The sequence below is a fragment of the Lasioglossum baleicum genome, chromosome 10, assembly GCF_051020765.1.
Source record: "Lasioglossum baleicum chromosome 10, iyLasBale1, whole genome shotgun sequence".
Taxonomy (NCBI): Eukaryota; Metazoa; Arthropoda; class Insecta; order Hymenoptera; family Halictidae; genus Lasioglossum; species Lasioglossum baleicum.
Window position 1 is genome coordinate 13,614,800 of NC_134938.1, and position 26,006 is coordinate 13,640,805.

General features: G+C 37.2%; 1 protein-coding gene across 5 annotated transcripts in view; it reads left to right on the forward strand.

The window, feature by feature from the left end:
* LOC143213100 (dual specificity calcium/calmodulin-dependent 3',5'-cyclic nucleotide phosphodiesterase 1-like) overlaps positions 1-26,006 on the forward strand; it is a 192,907-nt gene that overhangs the window by 45,330 nt on the left and 121,571 nt on the right. Inside the window, exons 1-2 of one of the 5 annotated variants that reach the window (XM_076432653.1) lie at positions 8,494-9,732; positions 19,501-19,871. The exons of 2 other annotated variants lie outside the window; for them this stretch is intronic. In XM_076432653.1, the coding sequence (XP_076288768.1) occupies positions 19,748-19,871 (124 nt within the window). In that variant the 5' untranslated portion in view covers positions 8,494-9,732; positions 19,501-19,747. Of the gene's footprint in view, positions 1-8,493; positions 9,733-14,151; positions 19,872-26,006 lie in introns of those variants that run through there. 2 more of the 5 variants (XM_076432654.1, XM_076432656.1) reach the window with 2 other exon arrangements.

A 26,006-nucleotide genomic window follows, 5' to 3' on the forward strand; every position in this document is an offset into this window, starting at 1 on the left:
AACCGTTAGAAAACTAAACGCGTGTAGTTTTATTAAATATTACAATCAGGATTTCATGCTTTCACGATAAAAATGTGGAAAACAAAACAGTGGTGATATCAAAAGAATTTCAAAGCCCACATTTAGATTTTATGACGAAAACGAAGACACCAGCAGAATTTTAAAAGCACTCTCGGACATTATGGCAAAACTGAAGACAACGGAAGAATTTTAAAAGCACTCTTAGACTTTCTAACGAAAAAACGTAGACGACAGACGAATTTTAAAAGCGCCGTGTTAGACTTTTCAACGAAAACGAATTATCATTTAAAAGTGCTGTAATATCGTCTGACAAAAATGGAGACATCACTTAAATACTCAAATTATGAATAATGTAAATCATTTCTTTTTTAAATTTCAAATTTTTATTTCGTGTAAAAAATTCGCCGAAACAGGATTCCTGAAATATTTTGCAAGACAGGTAATTCGGTCGGGAAATTCGAAGAAAATCGGTCGGGGGCAATTTTCCGGCTATTTTCGGTGCGATCCCAAACTACAGTGAACAGCAATTTCGCTTTTAGCGTATCATTAAAGCGTCTACCTCCGGCGCAACAACAATTTCCAAGGAATCGGACGTTCTCTGGGGCAGAAAGAAACACATTTTGCCTCGGTCTTATCTTCCGTATTATTACACCGGCAATCGTAGGAACGATTACTGAAATTCTACTTGGGAATTGCATGACCGCGCATCTACCCCTTCCGGGACACGTGACCTTATTTATAGTGCTGTAAACGTTAGCGACAATCCACGTATAATTTGCCGCTAATGCGCTATGTTCTGCACATATTTACCGTCGGAAATTCGTGCAGTCGAAATAAGTGGAGGATTTGGGGAAATTTCCCCCACTACCAGGGTACCGGTCCCCCCACCTAACCCGAGCTCCTCCTACAGTCCACAGGAATTTGGTGGGGAGGTCCCAGGAGAACTACATCATGAATTTTTATCAATTTTTAATTTATATACATTTTAAACCACCCTTCAAACTGCTCAATTTTTCTTCTTGAATAATTTAAATTTTAGCTTTAAATGCTTGTCTATATCTAGACTATTTCTATGTCTAATATTTAAAAAATTATGCACACTGTTTACTAGATCATGAATTCTTATAAATTTTACAACTAAATAGAGCATTATTGTTATTATTATTGAGAAACCACATTTTTTCAGAACGAGCTGTTTTATACAATTTTTTTCACCTTTGCAAAAACAATTCCTTCATTTTCGATTATCCAATGGTTTATCATTTATTTTCGATCATTGAATGATTTATTATTTATTTTCGATTACCCAATGATTTAGTATTTATTTTCGATTACCCAATGATTTATTATTTATATTCGATCGTTCAATAAGTGATTATTTATTTTCGACTAACAATCGGAATGAAAATAGCAGCCGTTGAAAATTCTCGAGGTTTCTGCACAACGTTAGAAGTCTGGCCGACGTAAATATTTCGCGGGTGATCGATGAGAGTGATCGATGCGTTTATTCTTCCGACTTCCGATCACATTCTCCACTGCGCGTGCAACGTGTCATACTATGTGGAGCATGTTACGTTACCGCATAAATTGCAGGCGTCATGTACACTGAAGCCAGTACGGTCAACCTTGTTTCTGCTTTGTCATCGTGTTTTCTCTCGCGGACAGGAAGAACTAACTTCCACTTCGGCAATCCCTTATTGAGCCGCGTGCGCGCCTCAAAAACACGAAAGATCAACTAACTATCCGTAGTAACCAGGACTTTGCCCTTTCCGCGAGACTACTTATATACGCCGACAGCGATACTGAAATTTACTAGTCGAGAGTTGTTTAAGTGGTGCATTTCGTGCAGTGACGGATCGATACTCCAGCAAAGGCGGGAGCCGCACAAAGGACGCACAGACTGAAACCTAATTTGCCAATGCGGGAAAATTTAGAAATTCAATTAGAGTCGTTCGATGGAAATTGTGTTATCGGTCGATCGCTTTTTATTAACCGCTTTCGGGGTTCTTTGAAACTCGAGGTATCAAGAATTGTTACAAAATTTACCGCTAGACACTGATATTTATTAATTAATTTTAAATATAATGTAAATTATAAAATTTTATTTGTATAATTTCTCGTGAAATCGTTTTCGTAATTTTAATAACTTAATATATTCTGAATGAAATTCTAACACCTTGATTGCCAGAAACCAACTTCCAAAAAGTTCAGCAAAATTAGAATAATTTAGTTGGTGAAACCAAAATTGGAAAAGTAAAATTTTTTGTGGGAATTGTTCCTTTAATATTCCTGCATTATAATAAACGTATAGATATATTTTGTAATTAGACATAATTTTATGCACAAAGAAATGATTGAATTTCCCTTATATCTCACAAAAATATTAATTGGCAGAAATACGAGTAATCCTTTTCAATCTTTTATTTTAGAAAAAATCTTATTGTTACAATTGCTCATTTCGTGTAACAATATTCCATAAATTGTACCGTCGATACCGAAGACGACACAGATTCCGTTTCCAATCCGCTCAGGATTGTAAATCTGGGGTTCGAGATTCGCGTTCGATTCGCGATTTATTACCTGTCGAATTCACACGTCCGCTACCCGCCATTTATTTCAGCCGCAGTACTTATGGTTACTATATTTGATTAAGTATAACATATGGCTTTTCTAAAATATGAAAAGAATAGTAAAAAAGAAGGACCTCTAGATCCTTTTTCTCTAGATTAAGCTGTATATTATAATTTTGTATAATTTTAGAATTCATTGTTAAAAATTTGAACTCAATTCTGAATTTCAACTTTGTTATTTACGACATTCTGCTTTTCTAACGAATGGAGACGATGTTGTGATACCTGTATAATTGAATGCACATTCTAAACAATTGGTAACATCACCGACTGTACATATTTTAACAATGTGCAGCGCTACTGACAATCTGTCTGCGCATACTTATTCTGGATTATGCTCGAACCCTTCATCCTCAGTAGTTCAGCTAACAATTTTCCACCCCATTGGCTCCAATACGTTCCACTGCTGTGATTCGATTTCTGAAGACCTCTGGCTGACTTTTAAAGAATCCCCTTCTCTTCCTTGACATCAAACTTTCGAGGCGTGTAACCCGATACAGGATTATCGAATTAAATTATGCGTATCCTCCGACGAAAATTAGAAAGTCAACAGCACTGCGGAAGAAAACAAAAAATGTACCCTAAATCACTAGGGTAAACTTTACTTTACCGGACTCAAAATTTGTGACTTTCTCCTATAAATTATGATGTATTTGGTATGTAATCCAGTAGATTACATAGTAATCGGGGCAGCTGCAGATCAAAGTTTCGATCCCGTAGGATCAATGATTCAGGAGTTATGCTTGCTTAAAGTTGAGCATATTTCCAGCTTTCCGACAGGTAAGGACGCCGCCATATTGGATTGTTGTGACGGCCGGGAGCCGCTTACCTTCCCCCCCGCCCGACATAATCACCAACCGACTATCACCTGGCGGTGCGCGACACTACAAACCAATATGGCGGCGTCCTTACCTGTAAAAAACACTGAAAAATGCACAACTTTAAGCAAGCATAACTCCTGAATTGATCCTACAGGATCGAAACTTCGATCTGCAGCCGCCCTGGGTACAAATCTACTGGATTACATACCAAATACTATATGTATAGGTGAAAGGCACAAATTTGGAGTCCGGTAAAGCAAAGAGCAGCCAATATTCAATAAATACTGTGACAAATCTGAAATTTTCCACCACGGACCACGGTTTTCCATTTATTACAAGGAAAGTTTGCAACTGAAAAATCGAAAAAAATTCTCAAATATATGTTTCAATATGTTAAACAGTTCGATTTTTTCTCTGTCTCCTTAAATTTCCCTGTAACCACCCTTATAGGCGAAGTAAGGGGATGAAACTTGACAGAAATGGTCCTTAGCTATCGAACGAGTCATTTCCGGTTAAAATCGACTGGAATTAATTTTCTCTCCTTTACTATTGACTATTTATTTATTCTAGAATCGCCACTTTGATACTTGAAACTGTGTTTTATAACAAAAACAGTCTCGCGAAATTGTATATGTACGTCGTTAACTCGTTTCGAGGCTGTATTTATTTCATGGTCGCTGTTCTTGGCCCGAGTATAACAGATGAACATCGAGACGAGTACATTCTTGGCGCTTGTTCTACGCATTATTTTGCTCAGAGCATTGCCAAACTGTGCGACGCACATTCTGTCGCATTTGTTTAGCTGTTAGTGCACCTCAAGACAATGCACTTTTGTGTACATACTATTTTAACCTTCCGTCGGGCGCAGCGGTTCTAGGAGATACATTGCCATAAATATATGGCAATAGTACGAATTTTTATATCAGAGTTCTGTGTATAATAATGAAAAAGTATTTTTAAAACGAGACAGTTTATACTATAATTTACATCTAATTCATCTAAAATATTATTAAATTCATTTTTAAATTTTTATTGGAAGTGGGCGATACCTGAGATTATCTGAAGCAACATTTTCCTTTGCAAAAATGGCGTCCGCGGCTTCGTTAAGGAGTTATTAACGAAAAACACGACTGTGCCAACACGCGTCTAGGTCGCGCTCTGATTGGTCCGTGTTTTTCGTTGACAACTCCTTAACGAAGCCGCCGACTCCATTTTTGCAAAGGAAAATGTTGCTTCAAATGATCTCAGGAACCTCCCCCACTTTAAAAATTAATTTAGTAATATTTTAGACGAATTAGATGTAAATTATAGTATAAACTGTCTCGTTTTAAAAATATTTTTTTATTATTATGCACAGAATTCTCATATAAAAATTTGTACATGTTGAAGGAATTTTGAGACATCCTGTATAATAAACGGAAGTTAATTTTGTGAGTTGAAAATTGAATTTTGAAAATTCCTGCGCCAAGAATATAGTCGATATTATGAAACTTGTAAAACTTCACTGACTGCAACTATGTTGGAATAGCATGTTAATTAAAACGTCTAGAAACAAAAAAGTGTCTCGTAATACAATCGTTTACTGTTAGATAATATTGAGAGAGGGTGGTTGAGGTCTTGCTTAACTTGTTGAAGGACGTGCTCCGGCAGCGAGGACCAAAAATGAAGTTTCGCATTAAAATTCGAGAAGGTTTTCCCCGAACATAGCGAACGCTATTTTCAACGATCCTTAATAATTTCCATCGGGCTTGAAATAACACCGTGGATCCATTTAAATCCCTACAGTAATTCACTCGGCTAAAAACGAACGTACACTCGCCGCTGTAAATCAAAGGAAAATTTCGTCGAGTAATAAAATCATGGAAATTCTTGAAACTCGGAATTTATCGGTGAAAATTAAAACATTTCGAAACTAAGAAGGATATATTTAATAAAAATAAAAACATCAAATTATATTTTTCTTTTTTACTGACTTTTAATTTTGTTACATTTATTTGCTTAAGCTGTTTAAACAATAAATACGAACATTTCACAGTAATCGACGGTGTTAGTGCACGTAGTTTGCAACCGCCCTAATTAACAAACACAGCTTCTGCAAACAAATTAAACAAACATCGCCGATGACTGCGCTGTATCGAACGAAAAAACTTTTTTACGTTTTAGCGTGGAACATGCGGCAACGTTTATCGGAAAAGTGTACTGGGTGTCCCAAAAATATGGAATCAGAAATTTTTAAAGATTAGAATATTCTCTCGTTCATTATTTTAGTTTTTCTAACTACTCTTGTTGCCCCAAAATGATTCTTCTATCAAATATTAATGCCACAAATTAATTATTTTAGCTATCATTGCCACAAAATAATTTTTCTAACAACTGTAGTCACTTGAAATAATTTTTCTATCTCTTATTGCCTCGAAATAACTTTTCCAGCAATTCTTATTACTAGAAATTAATTTTTCTAACAAATCTTGTTCCTTAAAATAATTTTTCTAACTCATCTGGTCCCTCAAAATAATTTTTCTGACAAATCTGGTTCCTCAAAATAATTTTTCTAATAAATCTGGTTCCTCAAAATGATTTTTCTAACGCCAGACAAGCAGCAAGATTTATTACAAAAATGGTCTGCAGGCAAAAATGTGCATCGAGAGAATTCGGCCATTATTTCTGGATCATAGCAAAACGTCTTCCACTTCTATCTCGCAGTGTATGCTTTTTCTCAAACGGAGATCATCAATCAAGATCTCGCAAGCATGATATCTCATGCAGAACCTTTCACAACATCATGTTACCACGGTATCTACATTAATTCAGTACAATCTTCAGTTGACAATAGCACTTGGAATGGTTTCTAATAGAATCCGACGTCAGTTTGCATTTGAATTGTTAATAGCAGATTACCCGAGTACAGAAGTGTATCGCATAGTTCGACTGCACTTTCCCAAGCTGTTGTGCAGTCTAAGTTCTGCTAATAAACGTTTGGCAAATAGGAAAACTTTCGGTAGATTACGTTGATGCTTTCCAGCTAACTGGTGAAAATGCTCGCCAGACCCTGATGCCAGCTATTATTGTTACTTAATCGCGTCTTAACAACAGCTAATTACTCAAAGAATTTCCAAACACGAACCTACGTAATTGCCATCGGATTCAACGAGACCGCGAGACTTTTTTCTAACAACTTTCAGCACGCGAGTTCTTTAATTTCGGACTTTTTAAAAACGCGGGAAATAAAATTAGTTTTACAACTCTCGGTTCGCGTGCGAAAAAAAAAACGCCGCGGTTGAATTGCAATCGCAAGAGCGTATCATCCGGCATAAATTTTGCAAAATGTCTGCTCATCACGGTCGCCATTTTCATTTGCCTCTTTTTTTAGTATGGACGTATGCGAGAGATAAATTTTTAATATGAGAGTTTCAATGTTATTGCGAGACGATAATTTTTGTAGGAGAATGGGGATTTACGTACTGTGTTTGCAATATCATTTCGGGATACTCATTAAAATTCATTAAAATTCATTAAAATTCAATTCCGCGCAATTCCGTGAAATTCTAGAAGATTCCATGCAATTCTAGAGGATTCCATGCAATTCTAGAGGATTCCATGCAATTCTAGACGATTCCATGCAATTCTAGACAATTCCATGCAATTCTATGCAGTTCTAGATAAAATTCTAGATTTTCAACGTCAAGAACATTAATTAATTTCTAAATTTAATAATAAATAAAAGATTAAGTTCTAATGAAATAAAACACTGATAAAATAACAAAATTAAATTGACGTAAAATATTGTTAGATGTTAGAATTCTGTCCAATTCCACCGGATTTCCTGCAATTCTATGCAGTTCTAATTAAAATTCTAGATTTTCAACGTCAAGAACATTGACCGACTTCTAAGTTTAATAATAAATAAGAGATTATATTCCAATGATATGAAACATCGACAAAATAACGAAATTAAATTAAATAAAAATATTGTTGGATGAAACCGACGATTTCCATTTTGTCTGGGAAAGGAAGCGTCTCCCACGCCAGTCTAAACAGTATAAATAGCGCGAAGTCATACTGGTGGTAGTAAAACTGAAATAATAGTACTACCTACCCAGTGTTTAATCTTCGCCAATTGGGTTGCCCGGGCGTATCTCGATTTATGTGGTGCATATTGCGCTGCCCAGTTGGAAACGGCCAAAAGCTAGTCACGTTTTGCTAGTTCCATCTATGATCCGTCTGAAAAATTGCCTGTGAACGATACACGTTGACGGCGGCCACTTTTTCCTTGCTCACAAACTGGAACACAAGCCGTCGAAACGGGTCAAAACCAAAACGCGCGTCGTTCAATCAACGTCCTCGCCGCCGAATTGCAGTGCTAGTGCAATCTGAGCACATGGGAACACAAACACGGTCGACGCAGACGAAAACCGTGTGGGATTCCCCGGGGTTCCGGCTACTTTTGCGATTACAAAACTTCGAATTTCTCTCGTGGTTGCTGTATGGTCGATTTATGGTTTCAAAACATATTTTCGATAATACAGTGGGACCTCGATAAACCGGCTTGGATAATCAGGACCCGAGGGAAATAATTAAAACGTACATTGTATTCCGAAATAAAATTTATTTCCCTTCCTAATATAGTCATATTCAAACGCATATTTGTTTATAATCTGGATCCGGTTAATCGAGGGCCGAATGGTTCCATTAAAAACAATTAAGTTGACTTGAAAATTTTGTAATATTCAATTTTTGTATTAAACAATTTTTCATTCAAAAATTATTTCAACTTAGCGAATAATTATTATCGTATACAAAAATTTCTCAGAGCAAAGTTATACCTCCTGACAAATGAGAGATCAAGGTCATCGATATTTTTTTTCAACAGTACTTCATGTTCTTTTTAAATATTTTTGTAGAGCATGCAAAAACGAATCCAACGACTACCATGACCATACTGTTACGATCTTTCAATCTCGATATATTCCTGTCTGAAAGGTAACATGCCTAACTCACAGACCTAACATACCAAGATCGAATGGCCGTAATGGTATGTTCATGGTAGTCATTGAACTCGTCTGTTCATTCTCTACAAGAACATCGAAGAAACTATATATAGTCCGTATAAAACCGTCAATGACCTTAAAATCTCGTTTAAGGCCGAATATTGTAAAATTATTTTCTTCCACTGTGATATGTACTAACTCCTCGAGATTTACAGGAACGCAACTAGGTTAGGTATCCTGTGCACCTCATGACCTTGAATGACCTTGAAACACCCTCAAACAATTTATAAAAATATTATCAAGGTTTCCGAACTGTTACACGTTACATCATGCTCTTCAAAATTGCATAGAACGGCTGAAAAAAATGGTACAGCGACGTTCGACGGTTCATTTTAAAGAGGAAGCTTCACTCTTCAAGTCAAGGTTGGTTTTAGTCCCGAAAAAAATTTTGCCACCTTCGCAGAAGCATTTGAATTTGCAAAATGTTACTAAAGCCACATTCCTTCAAAAATTGACTTTTCGATATCACGTACTTTTCAAAATTGCTTAGACCGGCTAAAAAAATGGTACAGCGACGTTCGAGGGCTGGTTTTAAAGAAGAAGCTTCGCTCTTCAGGTCCACGTTGGTTTCAGTGCCGAGCAAAATGTTTCCACATCCGCAGCAACGTTTGAAGTCCGAACAAGTTTCGAAAATTGTTACGAAAGGTGTAAATAATCGACTTTTGACCAGGTTTTCGAGAAAGGGAACTTCGAACGCGTTTCCGTTCTCGGTTCTCAGCTGGAGCCGGACAGAGAGGCTTTCACGGATTGGCTTCGGCGGACGCGTCCCGCGGAGGCACGCTTGCGCGGCTTTCAAGGCGAGCTTTTGAGCTTTCGAGTCGCACCGCGAGCCGAGACACGTGGAGAGTCACGTCTGTCTATTCCTCCGGCGAGGAAGTTTCGCGTTTCTACGTGTGCGCGCGCGAAATCGTCTTCGCGTGCGAAATTCGGTCGCCGCGCGAATCCGCTTCTCAGTGCCGGCGGCTCCGCGCGTCGTCCTCGACGACCACGACACACGAAATCATGTGAACCGTTCCCCCATACATAAAAACGGGAATTGCTGTTAAAGGGGCCGAGACAGAACCCCCCACGCGCGCTATTTATGTGAGTGCCTGATTTCGGTGAACCCGCGTGATGGACGTCGGATTTTGCGCCAAATTGTGTGGTTTTGGTTGAGCTGCTGTGCGGTCAACAATTTCGCGCCTTTCTCGGTTTTCGAATGGGAATTTTTAGGTTGTGTATCCTTGTTTTTAAGGAATAATCGACCCTGAGTTGATACTGGCAATTTTCGTAATTATGTGTGAATAATACAATTTTTTGTTGTACGCGATAAACAATATTTTTTGAGGTTTTTGTTTTTCGAGCACTTTTCTATTTTAAACAGGAATTTTTAAGCTTCGTATGCTTGTTTTGAAGGAACATTCGACCCCGAGTTGATACTGGCAATTTTCGTAGTCATGTGTGAATAATACAATTTTTTATTGTACGCGATAAACAATATTTTTTGAGGTTTTTGTTTTTCGAGCACTTTTCTATTTTAAACAGGAATTTTTCAGCTTCGTATGCTTGTTTTGAAGGAACATTCGACCCTGAGTTGATACTGACAATTTTCATAGTCATGTGTGAATAATACAATTTTTTTTATTATATATGAAAAGCAATATTTTAGCAGGTTTTCGTTTTTTGTATGTAATTTTTAATTTATCAAGATCATGTCAAGAAGAAAGTAATTTTGAAGTGCTTCCCACAATCGATTCAGAAAAGTGTTATTCTGTATAAAGATTTACTTTCATGGCGTGAAATATACGTGTACGAAATTAATTAGGCTAGCTTCAAGTAAACCGATAGATTATGGGTGTCACATATCCATGGCGATGACATTAAACGTGTTAACACACTCGTCGGAAACAGCTACTGATATCAGATAAAAAGGAGATGAAAGTACCATTTATTGTCCGCAATCATAATTTTGAAAAAATTCTCACCTTTGCATTTGTTAAAAAAATTTCTTGAAACTACAAAGTTTTAAATTATTTTTTTACGGAACCTTGATCAATATAGCCGCGACATTTTCCTGGTTAGAATGATACACTTCGGACCTCCTTTGCTCGTCTAATCCGCGATTTAGTAGAACCTCGATTATCCAAATAATATTTTCAAATTCTCCCAATGAAGAATGATTCACTATTTTCAATTACACTTTTGTCATAAACGCATAAAATCTGTATAAATATGAGAAGCAGAAGTGAAATGCAAATAAAATCGGCGGTCCAGTAATTATTCTGACAGAAACGAGTCATATTGGTAATTGAATTGATTCTCGCTTGGACAAAGGCAGCAGAAAAATAGTATAAATATTATCCCGGTGCCCTTGGGCGAGGATAGATACCCAATTTACCCCCTTCAACCATGGCAGACAGATTTCACTTAAAGTGGATCTGGAATTTGATTTAATTCTGACGGAGAAAATGTAGGTCAGTAAAATCAAGCCTACCCCTTGGACAGTACGTAAGACCAGGGGATTGTTATTAAAAACAGCGGGAAAAGTTGAATGACGAATTTCTGCTGCTGCATTGTCTGCGTGACAGGGGCACTATCTTTACTCGACAGCCTGGACAACATTAAAGCTGAGCTGATAAAAATATTAATATTCACAACAAACAGATTTACACAAATTTTATTGAAAGTGGTTGCACTGATACTTGCTCAAACTAAAGAAGAGGTATATACAGAGTGTCCCAAAAATTTTGCAATTGAAAGGAGTGATTCGTGAGGTGATTTGAAGAAACTTTGTCTTTTGCGAAAGTCTTCTCCGAGGCTTCGTTAAAGAGTTATCAAAGTAAAACACGAATTACTACGAGCACAATTAGAGCGGATGGACTCCGCCTCCGCAACGGGCCCCGCTAAGCGCGGCGCTGCTATTGGCCGCGGCGGGGTCCGTCTGCTTTGAACGCGCTCTGATTGGTCCGCGTTTTTCGTTAATAACTCCTCAACGGAACCTCGGAGAAAATTTTCGTAAAGGAAAAAGTTATTCAAAATGACTTCAGGAATCAATCTGTTCGAAGAAGTGCAACATATTTTTGCGACAACTATACTTTTATCCACATATAATTCAAGGGAAGTAGAATATTCTACTGCTGGCAAACGAGAAGAAACATTTTTAGACGATGAAATTGCCTCTCGGCACGATCAATAATTCGTTAATTGCGAAACGACGGATTTCGGGGCTGCAGGTGGCTTGATTTGCGCGATTTACGAGGAAACAAAGCGGAATGCTCGCAATCGCTTGGACACCGTTCAAATGTTGCGCGAACGAAAATTTGTCGACACTAATCAAGGATTACGGATTCACCGGATCGATCCATCTCGAAAGCGACGAACCGGTTCCGTAGCCCCGAATTCGTGGTACTGTGTTCCGAATCGATTCTGTCTCGCACGGTGCACTTCGACCTCGGTAATTCGGCAGGATTTGCTTGCTGAAATCACGATCAAATTTCCTTTCCACTGTGTTCGAATTTTATCTGTATCTCAAACCAGTCGATTCTTTCCTCGAATCGAACTCTGTGATCTCGATTATCTGGCGATACTGAAAGAAGAGAAGATCGGAATCTATTTTCGAACTCACTGTTCGCAAGTGGTCGAACGTTTCATTCAATAAACTGTCTCCACGGCAGAGTGAAATCGGTTTACTGGGGGCAAATTGTTTCTTTGATTTTCGACGGTTAAATGGCACAAATTGTTGGAAATTGCTGCACTCGTTCTTCGCAATACACACAGTCGCAATACGTAGATTTGCAATACACGATTCAATATTATGGTTTATTATGGTTAATTTAAATTTTATTACTCTTTTCAGTTCCCTTTTAGATTCTGCTCTTTTTCAGCATACTCCTTTTCATTCTGCACCCTCCAATTTTACTTTTTTAAATTCTAATTCTTGTGATTCTACTCTTTCTAATTCTGCACCTTTAATTTTACTCTTTTTTACTCTGCACCCTTCAATTTCACTTTTTTTAATTCTAATCTTTTTAATCCTAATTCTTGTGATTCTACTCTTCTTAATTCTGCACCCTTTAATTTTACTCTTTTTAATTCTGCACCCTTTAATTTTACTCCTTTGAATTCTATTGGTTTTCATTCTACTATTTTTAATGCTACTCTTTTTAATGCTACTCTTTTTGATTCTACTCTTTTTGATTCTACTCTTTTTAAATTCTACTCTTTTTAATTTCTATTTAAATTGTACTCTTCTTAATTTCTATTTAAATTCTATTCTTCTTAATTCCTATATAAATTCTATTCTTTTTAAATTCAGCTCCTTTTAATATATGTTTCTGTATAAATTTCTACTCGTTTTAAGTCCTTTTCAAAGTCCACTTATTTTAGTTCCGTGAAATTCTACTCCCTTTCTTCCTATTTGTAAAAAGATGTGCTCCCACCACGAATGTATAAAAAAAAGTTTCCCATCTGGAAAGTATTGGCAATAATTGTCGAGAAGCAGTGACGTTAACAACCGGTCAACAGCATAGCAAATAATAACAGAAGTACCTGGAACGACGAAATTACGAGGGAATATTCCAGTTTTTAAATTCACTCGCTCCTTGCTGGGCGCAGAAAACATTAAACCGTCTCTCTCTCAGCGCAAAAGAGGACAAAATGTTTTCCTGCTCGTTACAGAGTATTTTAACGCGCTTTCCATACCCCATTTCCCGGCGAATGCCGACTAATAATGTCGTCACTGCATAAAACACGATTCAAACTCGCCATAACACGTAATCCTGATTGAACAACTTCTCCGCGTAAGCGTAAGCCGTCATTATTAAACTGTACAATTAAGATGCATTAAGGGCGCATCGAACAGAAACTGTTCGACGTTCGACTGATTGGCGAACAAACCGGGTGCATTCCTGACCCACTTCCCATTCGCATATGCGAAATTCTATGCTTCATTTTGGGTCTGTTATGGCATCGACGTTGCGAACGATGCGGTGCTTATTAAACCACTGCAGTCAATGCAAAATTATCATTTAAACGTTCCCCGGAATATACGTGTTTCTTTAATCGTTTCCAGGTATGTTATATTAATCCTTCGAACGGTATCATTATCATTATCATTAAATGTCCAGTGGAATATTTCTTTGATCGCTCGCAGATATTATTTACTAATCCTTCTGTATAATGGTTCACTGTAAAAATTACCATAAATTAATTTCGTATTGTGTTTGTTTAAACGATTATAATTATTCGAAGAAGATATTCCAGTATATTCTATTATAGTTAGAAGCAAAACTGATCACACACACTTTAAATCGGAATAACTTTTTTATGAATGTACCAAACGACTTCAATTTCTCTGAAGGCTAGAAGAATTAGTTTAATAAGTGACGTCTAAAAAATATGTTGAAAAAATGCATTTTACGACTGTTTTAGCTGGGCCAATAACGAAAATGTAGATGATGTGTTTGGTCAACTTGCATGAATTATATACGCTCCGAAAATTTCATTGAAATTGGTTAATTGGTTTACGAGTTATAATCGATCAACAGTGGTAGAAATGCCAAAAATCTTCAAAAATTGCAATTTTTACCACTTTTGATCGTTTATAACTCGTAAACCAATTAACCAATTTCAATGAAATTTTCGGAGCGTACATAATTTATACAAGTTGTGTGTGTGTGACCAAACACATCGTTCAAATGAAAAAAAAAGTCATAAAAATAAATTTTTACTACTGTTTTTCACAATTCTGACCAAATGCATTTTTTCAACATATTTTTTAAACGTCACTTATTAAACTAATTCTTCTAGCGAGAAATTGAAGTCGTTTGGTCGATTCATAAAAAACTGATTCTGATTTAAAGTGAGTATGATCAGTTTTGCTCCTAACTGTATATTCTAGAATATTGTAATATGATCTAGTATATTCTGGTATATTTTGGTATAATGTGTCGTGTTCTAGTAAATTCTCGTAATTATTTATAAGAATTTCATTTTTTTCTATACAATACTTTTATAAACTAACATTAAGAACGGACATATGTCGAGCGATCACGTGTCACAGGATCATTTGAAATCGCAACGGCAAATTTCGGATTTTACCGGGGTCCGCTAATCGTTCCCTTTCATCTTTCCCCGCGGAATTAGCATTCGCGTCGCTCGCCGGAGAGTTCGCTGTCTTCGTTCCGCGGCGCCTTGTTCGTTCAAGAGGCCTCGGTGAATTAATAGTTCGCGTGGTATACGTGACTCCCGAACCGAGTGGCCTTGTCAAGTGCACTTCCTCGATCGTGACGTATCCCCATCGTCGAAGGGCAGTCGCATCGTCTCGTTTGCCACCGCCCCGAAAAGGGTGACACCCGCTTCCTCACCATCTCGCGGAAATTGCGCGAAAAACCGCTGATGACGGATTCAACCACGTCGAAACACTCTTTACTTTTTAACGCCGCGCCGCGCCGCGCCGTGCGATTTCGATTCTTTTAGTGCCGCGCCGTCGCGCCGTTTGTTTGGCTTAAAATCGCAAATACCTTCGGGACAGAGAGAGAGAGAGAGAGAGAGAGAGAGAGAGAGAGAGCGTCAACGAATATCGGCGAAATAGATTTCGAGAGGTATTTGCTCCGCAAACTAGCTCTCCCCGTGCTCTCCACCGTCTCCCTTTTCTCTTTTCTCTTCATCCATAGCTTCGATTCCCGTCCGGGTCCTCGAGAATTGGGTGATGAATTTTAGTCCAGGATTGTTTTCGGCCGTGTCCAGCTATTCACCCTGCGTCGTCGATATTCCGGCGTATTGGTGCGGAGGCAATTCTCGACGAGAAAGAAACGCACCTCTAATATTCTTTCAGGAAACACCAATATCATCGAAATTCACCTCTGCAACTCGAATAAGTATACAGAGTTTCTGAAAAATGTTGTTTCCCACATTTCTTTAAATAGCGCGACTCCTTAGGTGATTTTAAAGAATTTTTTCCTTTACGAAAATGCTCTCCGAGGCTCCGTTCAGGAGTTATACACGAAAAACACGGACCAATCAGAGCGCGCTCAAAGCGGACGGACCCTGTCTCAGCCAATGGCAGCGCCGCGCTCAGCGGGGCCTGTCGCGGAGGCGGAGACCATCCGCTCTAATTGCGCTCGTAGTGATCCGTGTTTTACTTTGATAACTCTTTAACGAAGCCTCGGAGAAGATTTTCGCAATGGAAAAAATTTCACCAATCACAGCGCTGCGCTCAGCGGGACCTGTCTCCGAGGTGGAGTCCGTCTACTGTTGACGCGCTCCGATTGGTCGAGTGTTTTACATTGATAACTTACAATTTTTGTGCTTAAATAGTTTTCCTCGAATTCGTCATCAGATGTACTTGTGGCATTTCTCTGATTGTAATAAAACTAATCAGGATTCAATTTTGAGTATATTTCAAACACGATCTAAGAAACAGCACGGTCCTCAGGATTTTCCTTAACTCGAGTATTCACTGTAATTTCGACATGTATTCAATTAATTCGATTTGTTTTCCCGGATGTACGATGACGTGACGGATCACACTATAGATATCGCGAGAACTGTACAGTATGTTGAACCGGATCGATCGGCAATTCGGAAGAACCGCGAAGTCGCGTTCGTTCGCAATTTCGTGGCCGCGAACCGCAATAATTCCCATTAGCAAGGCGTTAACGTGCGAAATCGTCGACACTCGCGGAAATAACGACGATTTCACTGTACCAGTAGCCGAGTTTCGGCAAAATTGCATGCACACATACCCGGACACTGTGCACACACATGGGGCACAGCGCAGCCTGCTAATTCGCCGTGTTGTTTGACGGACTTTCATCGCGGGCCGCGGTCTACCAAGTGGAATTGAACTTTGCCCTTTGCCGCTTTTGGCAAACCGACACCCCCTGACAGAAAACAAACCTCATCCCCTCTCCTCCTCTCTCTCGCTCCGGAGGGATCATGATGAAGTGTTACACGGTGGTTGCTCGAGAGATTTTTACTGCGGCTCTGCACCATGGCCTGGTTTCCCAGAAAACGCGATCAAGAATTTACTGCTTCGGAAGTTTTACTGCTGCGCTGGGAATTTTTCATTTATTTTCGCGAAGCTTGTTCCCCGGACCTAACCGTCGCGGGTCAATTCGCGAACGTGTTCTACGAGCGCTGAAATCACCGGGAGAATTGTCCTAACCTCGTTCGACACTTCGCAATTCCGACGAACACGACTCAGGGAGAAAGTAACAAATTTTGTTCTTTTTCTGGATTTTTTTAACTGGGAAATAAACAGCGAAAAATTCTGGTCTTTTACAGTGGTATTAACACAACTACCAGCTGTATTCTCAATTTTTTGCGGAACGATATGTTACAGAATGACGGAGTTATCCGTTAACCCAGACCACCCCGACTACTCAAAATGTACAGCTTTTAACAGTAATTAATTAATGGAAAATTTCAAGATTTTTTAGTGGTGCCTCTCGGAGGGCATAACCGAGTGCAAAGGGTTAATTTTATACGGGATGTCCCAAAAATGTAGAGGGCGTGATTCCTGAGGTGATTTGAAGAAACTTTTTCCTTTGCGAAAAAGGTCCCTCCGGCGCTTCGTTCAGGGGTTATTAACGAAAAACTACCGGACAATCGGAGCGCAATTAGAGTGGAGACTCCGCCCCTGCGACGGGCCCCGCTCCGCGGCGCTGGCATTGGTGTAAGTGGGGTCCGTCCAACGTAAAGGCGTGAGTGATTGGTCCGCGGTTTTTTGTTGATAATTCCTAGGGAACGAAGCGCCGGAAAAAATTTTCGCAAAGGAAAAAGTTTCTTCAAATCAGCTCGTGCAAGGAAGTATATTCAATGAAGAGAATTAATTAAATAATGCATGAATGATTTTTTTTATTCCCTGTTCTGTCCATGAGTACATCGACGGATGACAACCCTTGCTAAATTGAAATGTCGTCCACCATTTTCTACTATTTTATTTCGAAAAAAATAGAAAACACAGTCAGCGATGCTGTTGATATCGATGTAAAATATTGGAATTTTTCACTAATTGATTATCCTGAAATAAATTCATGAAAATACAACACTGATTTTAGAGAAAGTTTGTGATACTTTCTTCGGGTCACTCTACACATGTATAAAGAACACGTACGTAGAAGAAATTCTTTCAGTTATGACGATGCGAACAATATCACACACGGTGCTATACGCAATTTGAATGGTATGAAAAGACGAGTGCGCTACTAAGAATATTTTTATCTCCACGGTGACCTTTCCGACGCAGAAATCTTTCGTTTTTTCTTCCTCTTCTTTTTATGCTGTATGCACCCTCGAATGCATTCGAACACGTATAACGGGGCAGGGTACTTCAGGTGCCCTTTAACCCCCAAAAGCAAAGTTAAACATGAAACTTATTTCCCACGAGATCGCGGACTTTAGAAACGAGTGAGAAGCTGGGAATATGAGTAAACTTGTTTACTGGGGCGTTATGAATATTTATAAAATCATTAGGAAATTTCAGGGACCTTTATTGCAGATTTTCTTGTCAATAATTGTCCAAAAACGAATGAACAGTGAACAGTCTTCCCTTGGGAGGTATCACTTTTGATTTCGCGCTTTTCTTTGTTTGTGAAGACTAGTTGTCACTTTTCAACACGTGGCTAGTAAAATTTTAAGATTGTATACAATTGTAAATTGTAAAAAATTTTAAAATTATGAATTGTAAATAATTTTAAAATTGTGCAATTGTAAATTGTAAAATATTTAAAAATTGTACAATTGTATGATAAATTGTAAAAAATTTTAAAATCGTGAAAAAATTGTTTATCTTACCAATATTTAAATTCTAAAAATATGTGCATTGAAAAAATTGTTTATCGCAAAAACTATTGTAAAAAATCATTTTTTAGTAATCTAAACTGACACGTCTTAATGGTAGACTTATTTCCAGGTAGGAAAGAGCAAAAGGAAATTTACGTTTGCAATCACGTGACCTTTCTCAAGCGTTTTATGAAATTTTCCGAGACTTCCCTGACCGTCTTAAAGCGGAACGGAAAGGTGTATCGGTGTGTCCCGAACGCGAATCTCTCATTTATGCGCGTGGGCGTCACTGTCGCTAAACGTTGAACCTCCTGTTTTATCAAAGTTCATAGAACACATTTTTGCGCTATTTAAATGAACTTCTCGCAGAGCGCTCTTTATGAAAACAATACTCTGCAAAACAGGATTTCCGGCGGCTCTTATAGTAAACGCTTTTTCATCAAGCCCGTTCATGGGAGCCGCCCCCGTTGTCGGAAATGAATTTCAATCTCATTAATATCGCGGATCAGTGACCCGTGAAATTTTAAACTCGATACTGCTCTTTTCCTATTCTCGCGGGTAGTTCTAAAAGGTAATTGTTATATGAAAGATCTGAAACATGATATTTACCTTGGACGTGGTACATACTCTTTTATTGAAACAGAACCTGCAAAAATCTTTATTATTAACATTTTTCGAATCGATGTGGCTAATTTTTCATTGATTTTATGCACAAAGGATTCAATAAGCGATTTTTATTTTTTTTTATTCGAATGCTGCCATAATCAATTTTTTTTGTAATTGTTTTATAGTTTCCCTATTATTATGGTTCCGTTTTTCATTAATTTTATGCAGAATTAACTAATAATAAATTGACTTGACTTCAATCCAATTTAATTGGATGATATTCTGTTTTAAATGTGCACACTGCCAGCAGCAATTTTTTAAATTAATATAATATAATTCGAATTCTACCATAAATTATATTTATTTATAATTGTTCTACTTTTTTAAATCGGTATGGTTACTCTTTTTCACTCATTTTATATCTCTGCTTTCCAAGTACAGTAAAATCTTGATCTAAGAAAAGCCTGTGATCTAAGAAAAAACCTTAATCTAAAAAAAGCTGTGGAGGGGGTAGGCAATTTTCTTAGATCGTGTTGCTCCCATTTTCTTAGATCAAGACTTCACTGTATTTTGTTTAAATCGTTGTACTGAATGGCGACTTCTCTCTAGACTGAATATTAATGCAAATCAATTAGGTTTAAACAATTATTAAACTGTAACAACGTTTAAAAATTTCGTTTGCTGTGGTAAACATGATTCGTAATTGAATTATGCGTTCTTGCGGGGGTGGTGCAATATAATCGATCGGCGATTATATATAAATTGTTTAAACAATTGTCATTCGCGAGTGGAACGTTGGTAACAGTGATAAGAAATAATTCATGAACAAAAAATAAACGGTATAGTGAGGAACATCATGAGCAAACAGGAATCAAAGGGGCCACCGCCTCCGCCACTTCCGCCGCCCTATCCGCATCAAAAGCTCTTCAAGAAGTGCAAGAGTGCAACTTTCCAACTGGACGGCGCAACGTACACTATAGGTAATTGTTTGCTATAGTGCTTGCTTTGAGACAATGTTAATACAAATTCAAAAAATTATGAAACTTAGCTCGCAAGTAGAGTAAGTCACGCCTACTACAAACCTATTCTTTTTCGTGCTTTTTGTCACACAATGGGGGTGAAATCAGCCCTTGAAAATTGTAATATTTTCTTTAAATATTTCTTTAAATATTTCTTTAAATATTTCTTTAAATATCTTAGGAACAACAAATGATATTATTATAAATAAAAGTTGCATGGTGCCCACCGAATCTTAAAAATACATTTTGAAAAATTATTTTTTTTTATTCAAACTTGGAATATTGTAATAGAAACTATTTATTTGTGACTTCTGATGATACGTGGATGAAAATAATTATTAAAAGAAACAAGGTCGAGAGAAGGAACGCTCACCGTATTTGTCGAAATGTAACGCCCATAATAGCACGATAAATATAGGCTAGTCAAACGTTAGTTGATTGTTATTAATCGATTGCACGGTATCCCGGGACGATAGAAACCTATTAAGGTGTTCGTGACAGGAGGTGGTCCTTGAGCATACACAGCTGTTCAAAAGTGAGGCGCCTAATCAGGAAAATGGAAAAATCACTGTGCAATAATCCGAGAATGTTCACAAAATTCTAAATCGGATTTTATATATTTATAACAAAATTTGAAACAACATGAAAAAATTATGAACAACAATTTTTAGTATTTTCTCTGTAATTTCGACCAATTGCAATTTTTTCCAAATTTTTTTTCGATCATCAAACGAAAGCTGCATTTTTTAAATCTTCAATTTTTCCAAAATTTTTTTTCGATTGTCAAACGAAAGCTGTATTCTTTAATCCTTCAATGTAGGCTGACATGAAAAATTCTAAACACTAACTGTTAGCATTCTCTCTGTAAATGCGACAAATTGCAATTTTTCCATAAATTGTTATTTTTTTCATTTTTCCTGTAACTTTCCAAAAAAATTCAAGTGCTACGTTTCGATATTAGAAAAGTTATAGTCCTTTTAAAACCGACCAGATATTACGGTATGCCATTCCCCTCGGCGCGGCGGAGAGAACAATAAAAATGGCGATGCAACTTTTTGAATCCACTTGGTTTCTGGAGAGTGCATATTAGAAATTGGCGGACGTTTATTCGGCGTGTTGGTGGAGTGCATCCGCGTGCAACAGAGTCTTCTTCATTTGCTAATGTATACAGCGGCGAGCAAGCTGAGGCCAGAAGTTCGCCTGTGTCTGAATGGCCGCCGTGTCTCAGCTATCGAATACCTATAAGATCTCTTCCGAGGAAATTGTTCCGATTCAATGCGTGTGCATCTGCACGTCAGCGCGCCTCGTACACAAGATTCACTACGTTCATTGATCCATGAACACGGCTCACAAAGTCGTTCTGCTTGTCCTTGCCAAGTTCCACTACCTTCTCTCTCACTCTCCGTATGAAATCTGCGGAAAAACGGAACGCGAAAGGCGTCTGCAGGAATTTTCGCAAGTCTCTTTCTCTCGACAGCTCACCGCGATTCCAGTCACGTATTTCGGACAATGAGCTACATTGTCAAAGGGTTCGATCCGTTCGATGGAATTTCGGTGACATTCACCTAAATGCTCGTTCCCCAAATGCCAAGCGAATTTATGTAATTCGCGAAAAATTCATTCAGGCATAAACGTGCTCGTGGTATAAGGGAATTTTCGATTAGACGGCTTACTAACTTTTATTCAGACAGTTTAGACTTAACCCTTTGCATTCGGAGCTATTTTATAGTACCTCATACAATACCTAAATGTTTAGTAATTGATTAGATACCGATACATTTAATAATGTAAACAATATTTCGAATAATGGTACAGCAACTTTTAGTGGAGTCTCTCAGAGGGGACAACCGAGTGCAAAACGTTAATTTTATACGGGATGTCCCAAAAATGTAGTTGGAGTGATTCCTGAGGTGATTTGGAGAAACTTTTTCCTTTACGAAAATTCTCTCCGGCGCTTCGTTCAGGAGTTATTAACGAAAAACACCGGCCAATCGGAGCGCAATTAGAGTGGAGACTCCGCCTCTGCGACGGGCCCGCTGAGCGCGGCGCTGGCATTGGCCTGAGTGGGGCCTGTCCAACGTAAAGGCGTGAGTGATTGGTCCGCGTATTTCGTTGATAATTCCTGAACGAAGCGCCGGAAAAAATTTTCGCAAAGGAAAAAGTTTCTTCAAATCATCTCAGGAATCAGCTCGTCCAAGGAAGTATATTTAATGAAAAGGATTAATTATGTAATGCATGAATGAATGATTGAAATAATAGACGAAACGAAACAATTTTCAAACAATTTAAATCCGAATGATTATGTACAAAAGATGTGGAATTTTAAGCAGTGCTGTTTTAAATTTTTTGTGCGGCGACTTTTTTAGTGTGGAATTTAATATATATAAAATGGAGGGAGATTTTTCTCCGCCATGCCGCAATCAATTACACCGCACAAGATGGCGCATTTGACGCGCGTTCTCGTGCATAATGATCTATACTTGAATTTGAAGAAGTGACCCAGCTTGTGACACTTTGAAGATGAAGATTCGAGGTCAAGTGTAGCACACCTGGCCGACATGATGGAATGTTAGCCTGTGACGTTGTTAATTTATGGATTTGTTAAAACTAGAACACTTATATAAGTTAATTATTTCTTTTTAATTATTACTTCTTTACATTACTTATTCCCCTTAATTTTTCTGTGAGATACAGGTACAACTTTTTTATTCTTGTGTCTTCGATTATTTTTGTAATCCAAATGTAATATTATGATTTATGTTTGTTGCAGGTAACCAAAATGAAGATTGGCAATAATTTCTTTGATTTGTACGGAGAGTTTCCGTGAGTATTATAATTATTGTTTCATCGAATAATATTTCATGGAGAAATTCTATTGAAAGAAAGCGGTTTTATAAATACATATGTGTCCAACACAATTTTTTCCGTCCATAATTCGGTGGTTAGTCCCGAAACACGTATTTCTTGGCTTTGTTCCCTTTGCTGCCGATACGACGGGATGACTGCAATTAGGCAAGCTAATGAGCGAAAGACAATAGCTGCAACAATCCTTTGTGCAGGACACTCGACAGCTTTTTGAACGAAGGTATTACACAGGAGCTGATGGTAGTCGAGATTTCTAGGAAATGCTAAAAAATTGTTCCTCAATTTATCTTTCATGTTTCATTGTCCTGTCCAGAAAAACAATTTGCGATATTTATTTCGAATTTGCTATATTAAGTGTAACACAAGAAAGTTAACATTTACAATTTTTCTCTTTTTTCAAATTTGAGGTTTCACAATTTTCCTCCTTTTTACTATTTTACAATGTTTCTCTTTTCTACAATTTAAAATTTCACTATTTTCCTCCTTTTCGATATTTGACAATTTTCCTCTTTTTACTATTATACAATTTTCCTCTTCTCTACAATTTGAAATTTCACTATTTTCCTCCTTTTCGATATTTGACAATTTTTCTCTTTTTTACTATTTTACGATTTTCTTCTTTTTCACAATTTTCTTCTTTTCTACGATTTAAAATCACAAAATTTTCCTGCTTTTCAATATTTGACAACTTTCCTCTTTTTTACTGTTTTACGATTTTTTTCTTATTTACAATTTTCCTCCTCTATTTTACAATTTTCTTCTCTTTTACTATTTTACAATTTTCTTCTTGTTAACAATTTTCCTCGTTTTACAATTTCCCATATTTTTGAACCTACTCTTAGATAAAAGAGATTCGCAGGGATGATTGCCATAAGTAGTCAAAAGCCCCCTCCCTCACACAATTTAATCATGGAAAATATTCAGTATAACGTTTATCGAGAAAGCTCGAAGCTTTTTATCTCCTTAACTTTTCAGTCAAAAGATTAATCCTCTTAAAGCTGAAAGAATTTAAGCTTTTTCAGATCTTTAAGATTGAAGCCTTTTAAGTCCTTAAACAGTATTCACAGTTTCACCATCGCTACGACCATATAATTAAACACAGAAACACGTTGGAGGATCCTATTGAACGAAATGAATCCGTGTTTAATATTACTTAACACGAGAAGTTTTCCAGATAAATTGAAAAAGTTCTCGGTGGCTGTACGAATGCAATTATACGAATGTAATTATATGGGAATCATAAGAAAGTTTTCAAACGGGTAGAAGAAAATTGAGTGGCATAAAAAGGAACGATAAAGAATGTGCTCTCCACTGAGATTTTTTACATATTAATATGAAAGTTCTCATTTTGAGATTCTGAGAACAAGTTTGGAGGGAGTTAGGTTAATTTATTCTTCACAAACCGGTAGGAGCAAATATTGAATTCTGTGAGCTCCTAAAAGCAATTGAAACGCCATTTTAATTTACCATAAAAACGTATCTGGTTTTCATCGATGCGCAAATTAAATTGAATTTCGATTTGATTAATTAATGGTTGGAGAGATAATTATCTATGTAGACAGATATAAATGAGTTTCTTGTGGTGAAGAAGCGTTGTCGATTAAATGTTTATAACCACCGAGAAACCATTAACTTTGGCACACGAGAATTCCAGAGTGTGGGGGGTTGCCAAAAAGTTTGCACTACTTGCATGACTGGTCGAAAACTTCGTCAGAAGATGGTGCCCAAACCTTTGTGCTGGCTACAATACTAATTATGTTCTATGGTTCAAACTCGAATGTTGCATGCTTCGCGAATATTGATTGGCGAACTTCTCCGAAGGATGCAAATTGTTACTGAAAAATATTTCGAACAAAAACACTTCTATAATTAATACTGAAGATAAGAACTGATACTAACTAATTTTGAACTATATTTTAAACTACACGATCTAAGAAACAGCACGGTCCCCAGGATTTTCCTTAGATCGAGAATTCACTGTAATTAATGCCGACGATAATAATTGATAATAACAACTTTCAAATGTTCTATGCGATCATAAATATCATAGACTTAAAAATATTATAATTATAAATAGTAATAGATAATTACAGTCACCAAAGTTAGAAATAAAACAGAATTGAATTTCCTCTTTCAAGAAATTTCGTGAACACGAAGCAATTTATGGTCGTACCTCCGTTATTTGATTTAAGAAAAAAACCGATGAATCAATAAAAGAGAAACAATTTCATGTGGGTTCCTTTATCAATTTTTAAATAATCGATGTCTGGTAATAACTTCCGCCAATTTTTGTTTTGTTTATTATATCCTACGCCTGTGCCGTTTGCATCGAAACCATTTAACTCGTTCTCTCCAACGGGATTCTGTAATTTACGAGTCGCACGTTCTCTGAATAAGAATTACAATGCAGCCGTTTGCAACGTTTCTAATTCCGGTAACGACGCCGGGTCACAAACAGGAGAAGGCTTGATTACATTCGTCTCGTATTTATCGTTGCGCGACTGTATAATCCACGAATATTTAAATAATCTAAATTTACATCTTTTCCATTTTCCCCACGTTGTCATCTTGTTATCGAGCAACGAATTCATTTGTACACCTGACTAGTGTCTGATAGGGGAAATTGAGGGGAATACTCTTACCCCCTCTCTGCCATCACGTCACGTGACCGGTCCGTGGCGAAAGTGGGGGGATAGCGTCGTAGAAGGGGAAGGGTAGAGTGGGAGACAAGTTTTGTGACTCTGTACCTGATACGTTCGGAAAAGGAAATTTACATAGATATTTAATAGTGACAAACAAAATTAAAATATAATAAATATAAATATATAATAATAAAAATTAAATGAAGACGTTATTATTAGACTGCGGATGTTTATAAAGTGGAGTGGGATAGAGTCCTATTTTTCATGGAAACAGCCTTTGTGATCCAAAACAAATAGAAATTCTACTAAATTCTATCGAATTTTATACTGTAGCATTATTTAAAAATTTTCACAAGCCATAAATGCATAAATTTATAAAATAATTTATAGAATTCATAAAATTATAATAGCTGTATTACAATATTTTCGACTTTTTATTAAAAAAAAAAATTAAAATTTTTTATTTTCCATAAAAATCTGCAGGTTACTTGAAATAACTTATCGTCGACTTCTCGAAATGATAAAACTGTTTGCTGGAGTTAATTCGAGCAATTTTTATTCCGCATAAAAATTCAGTTCATCGATCATT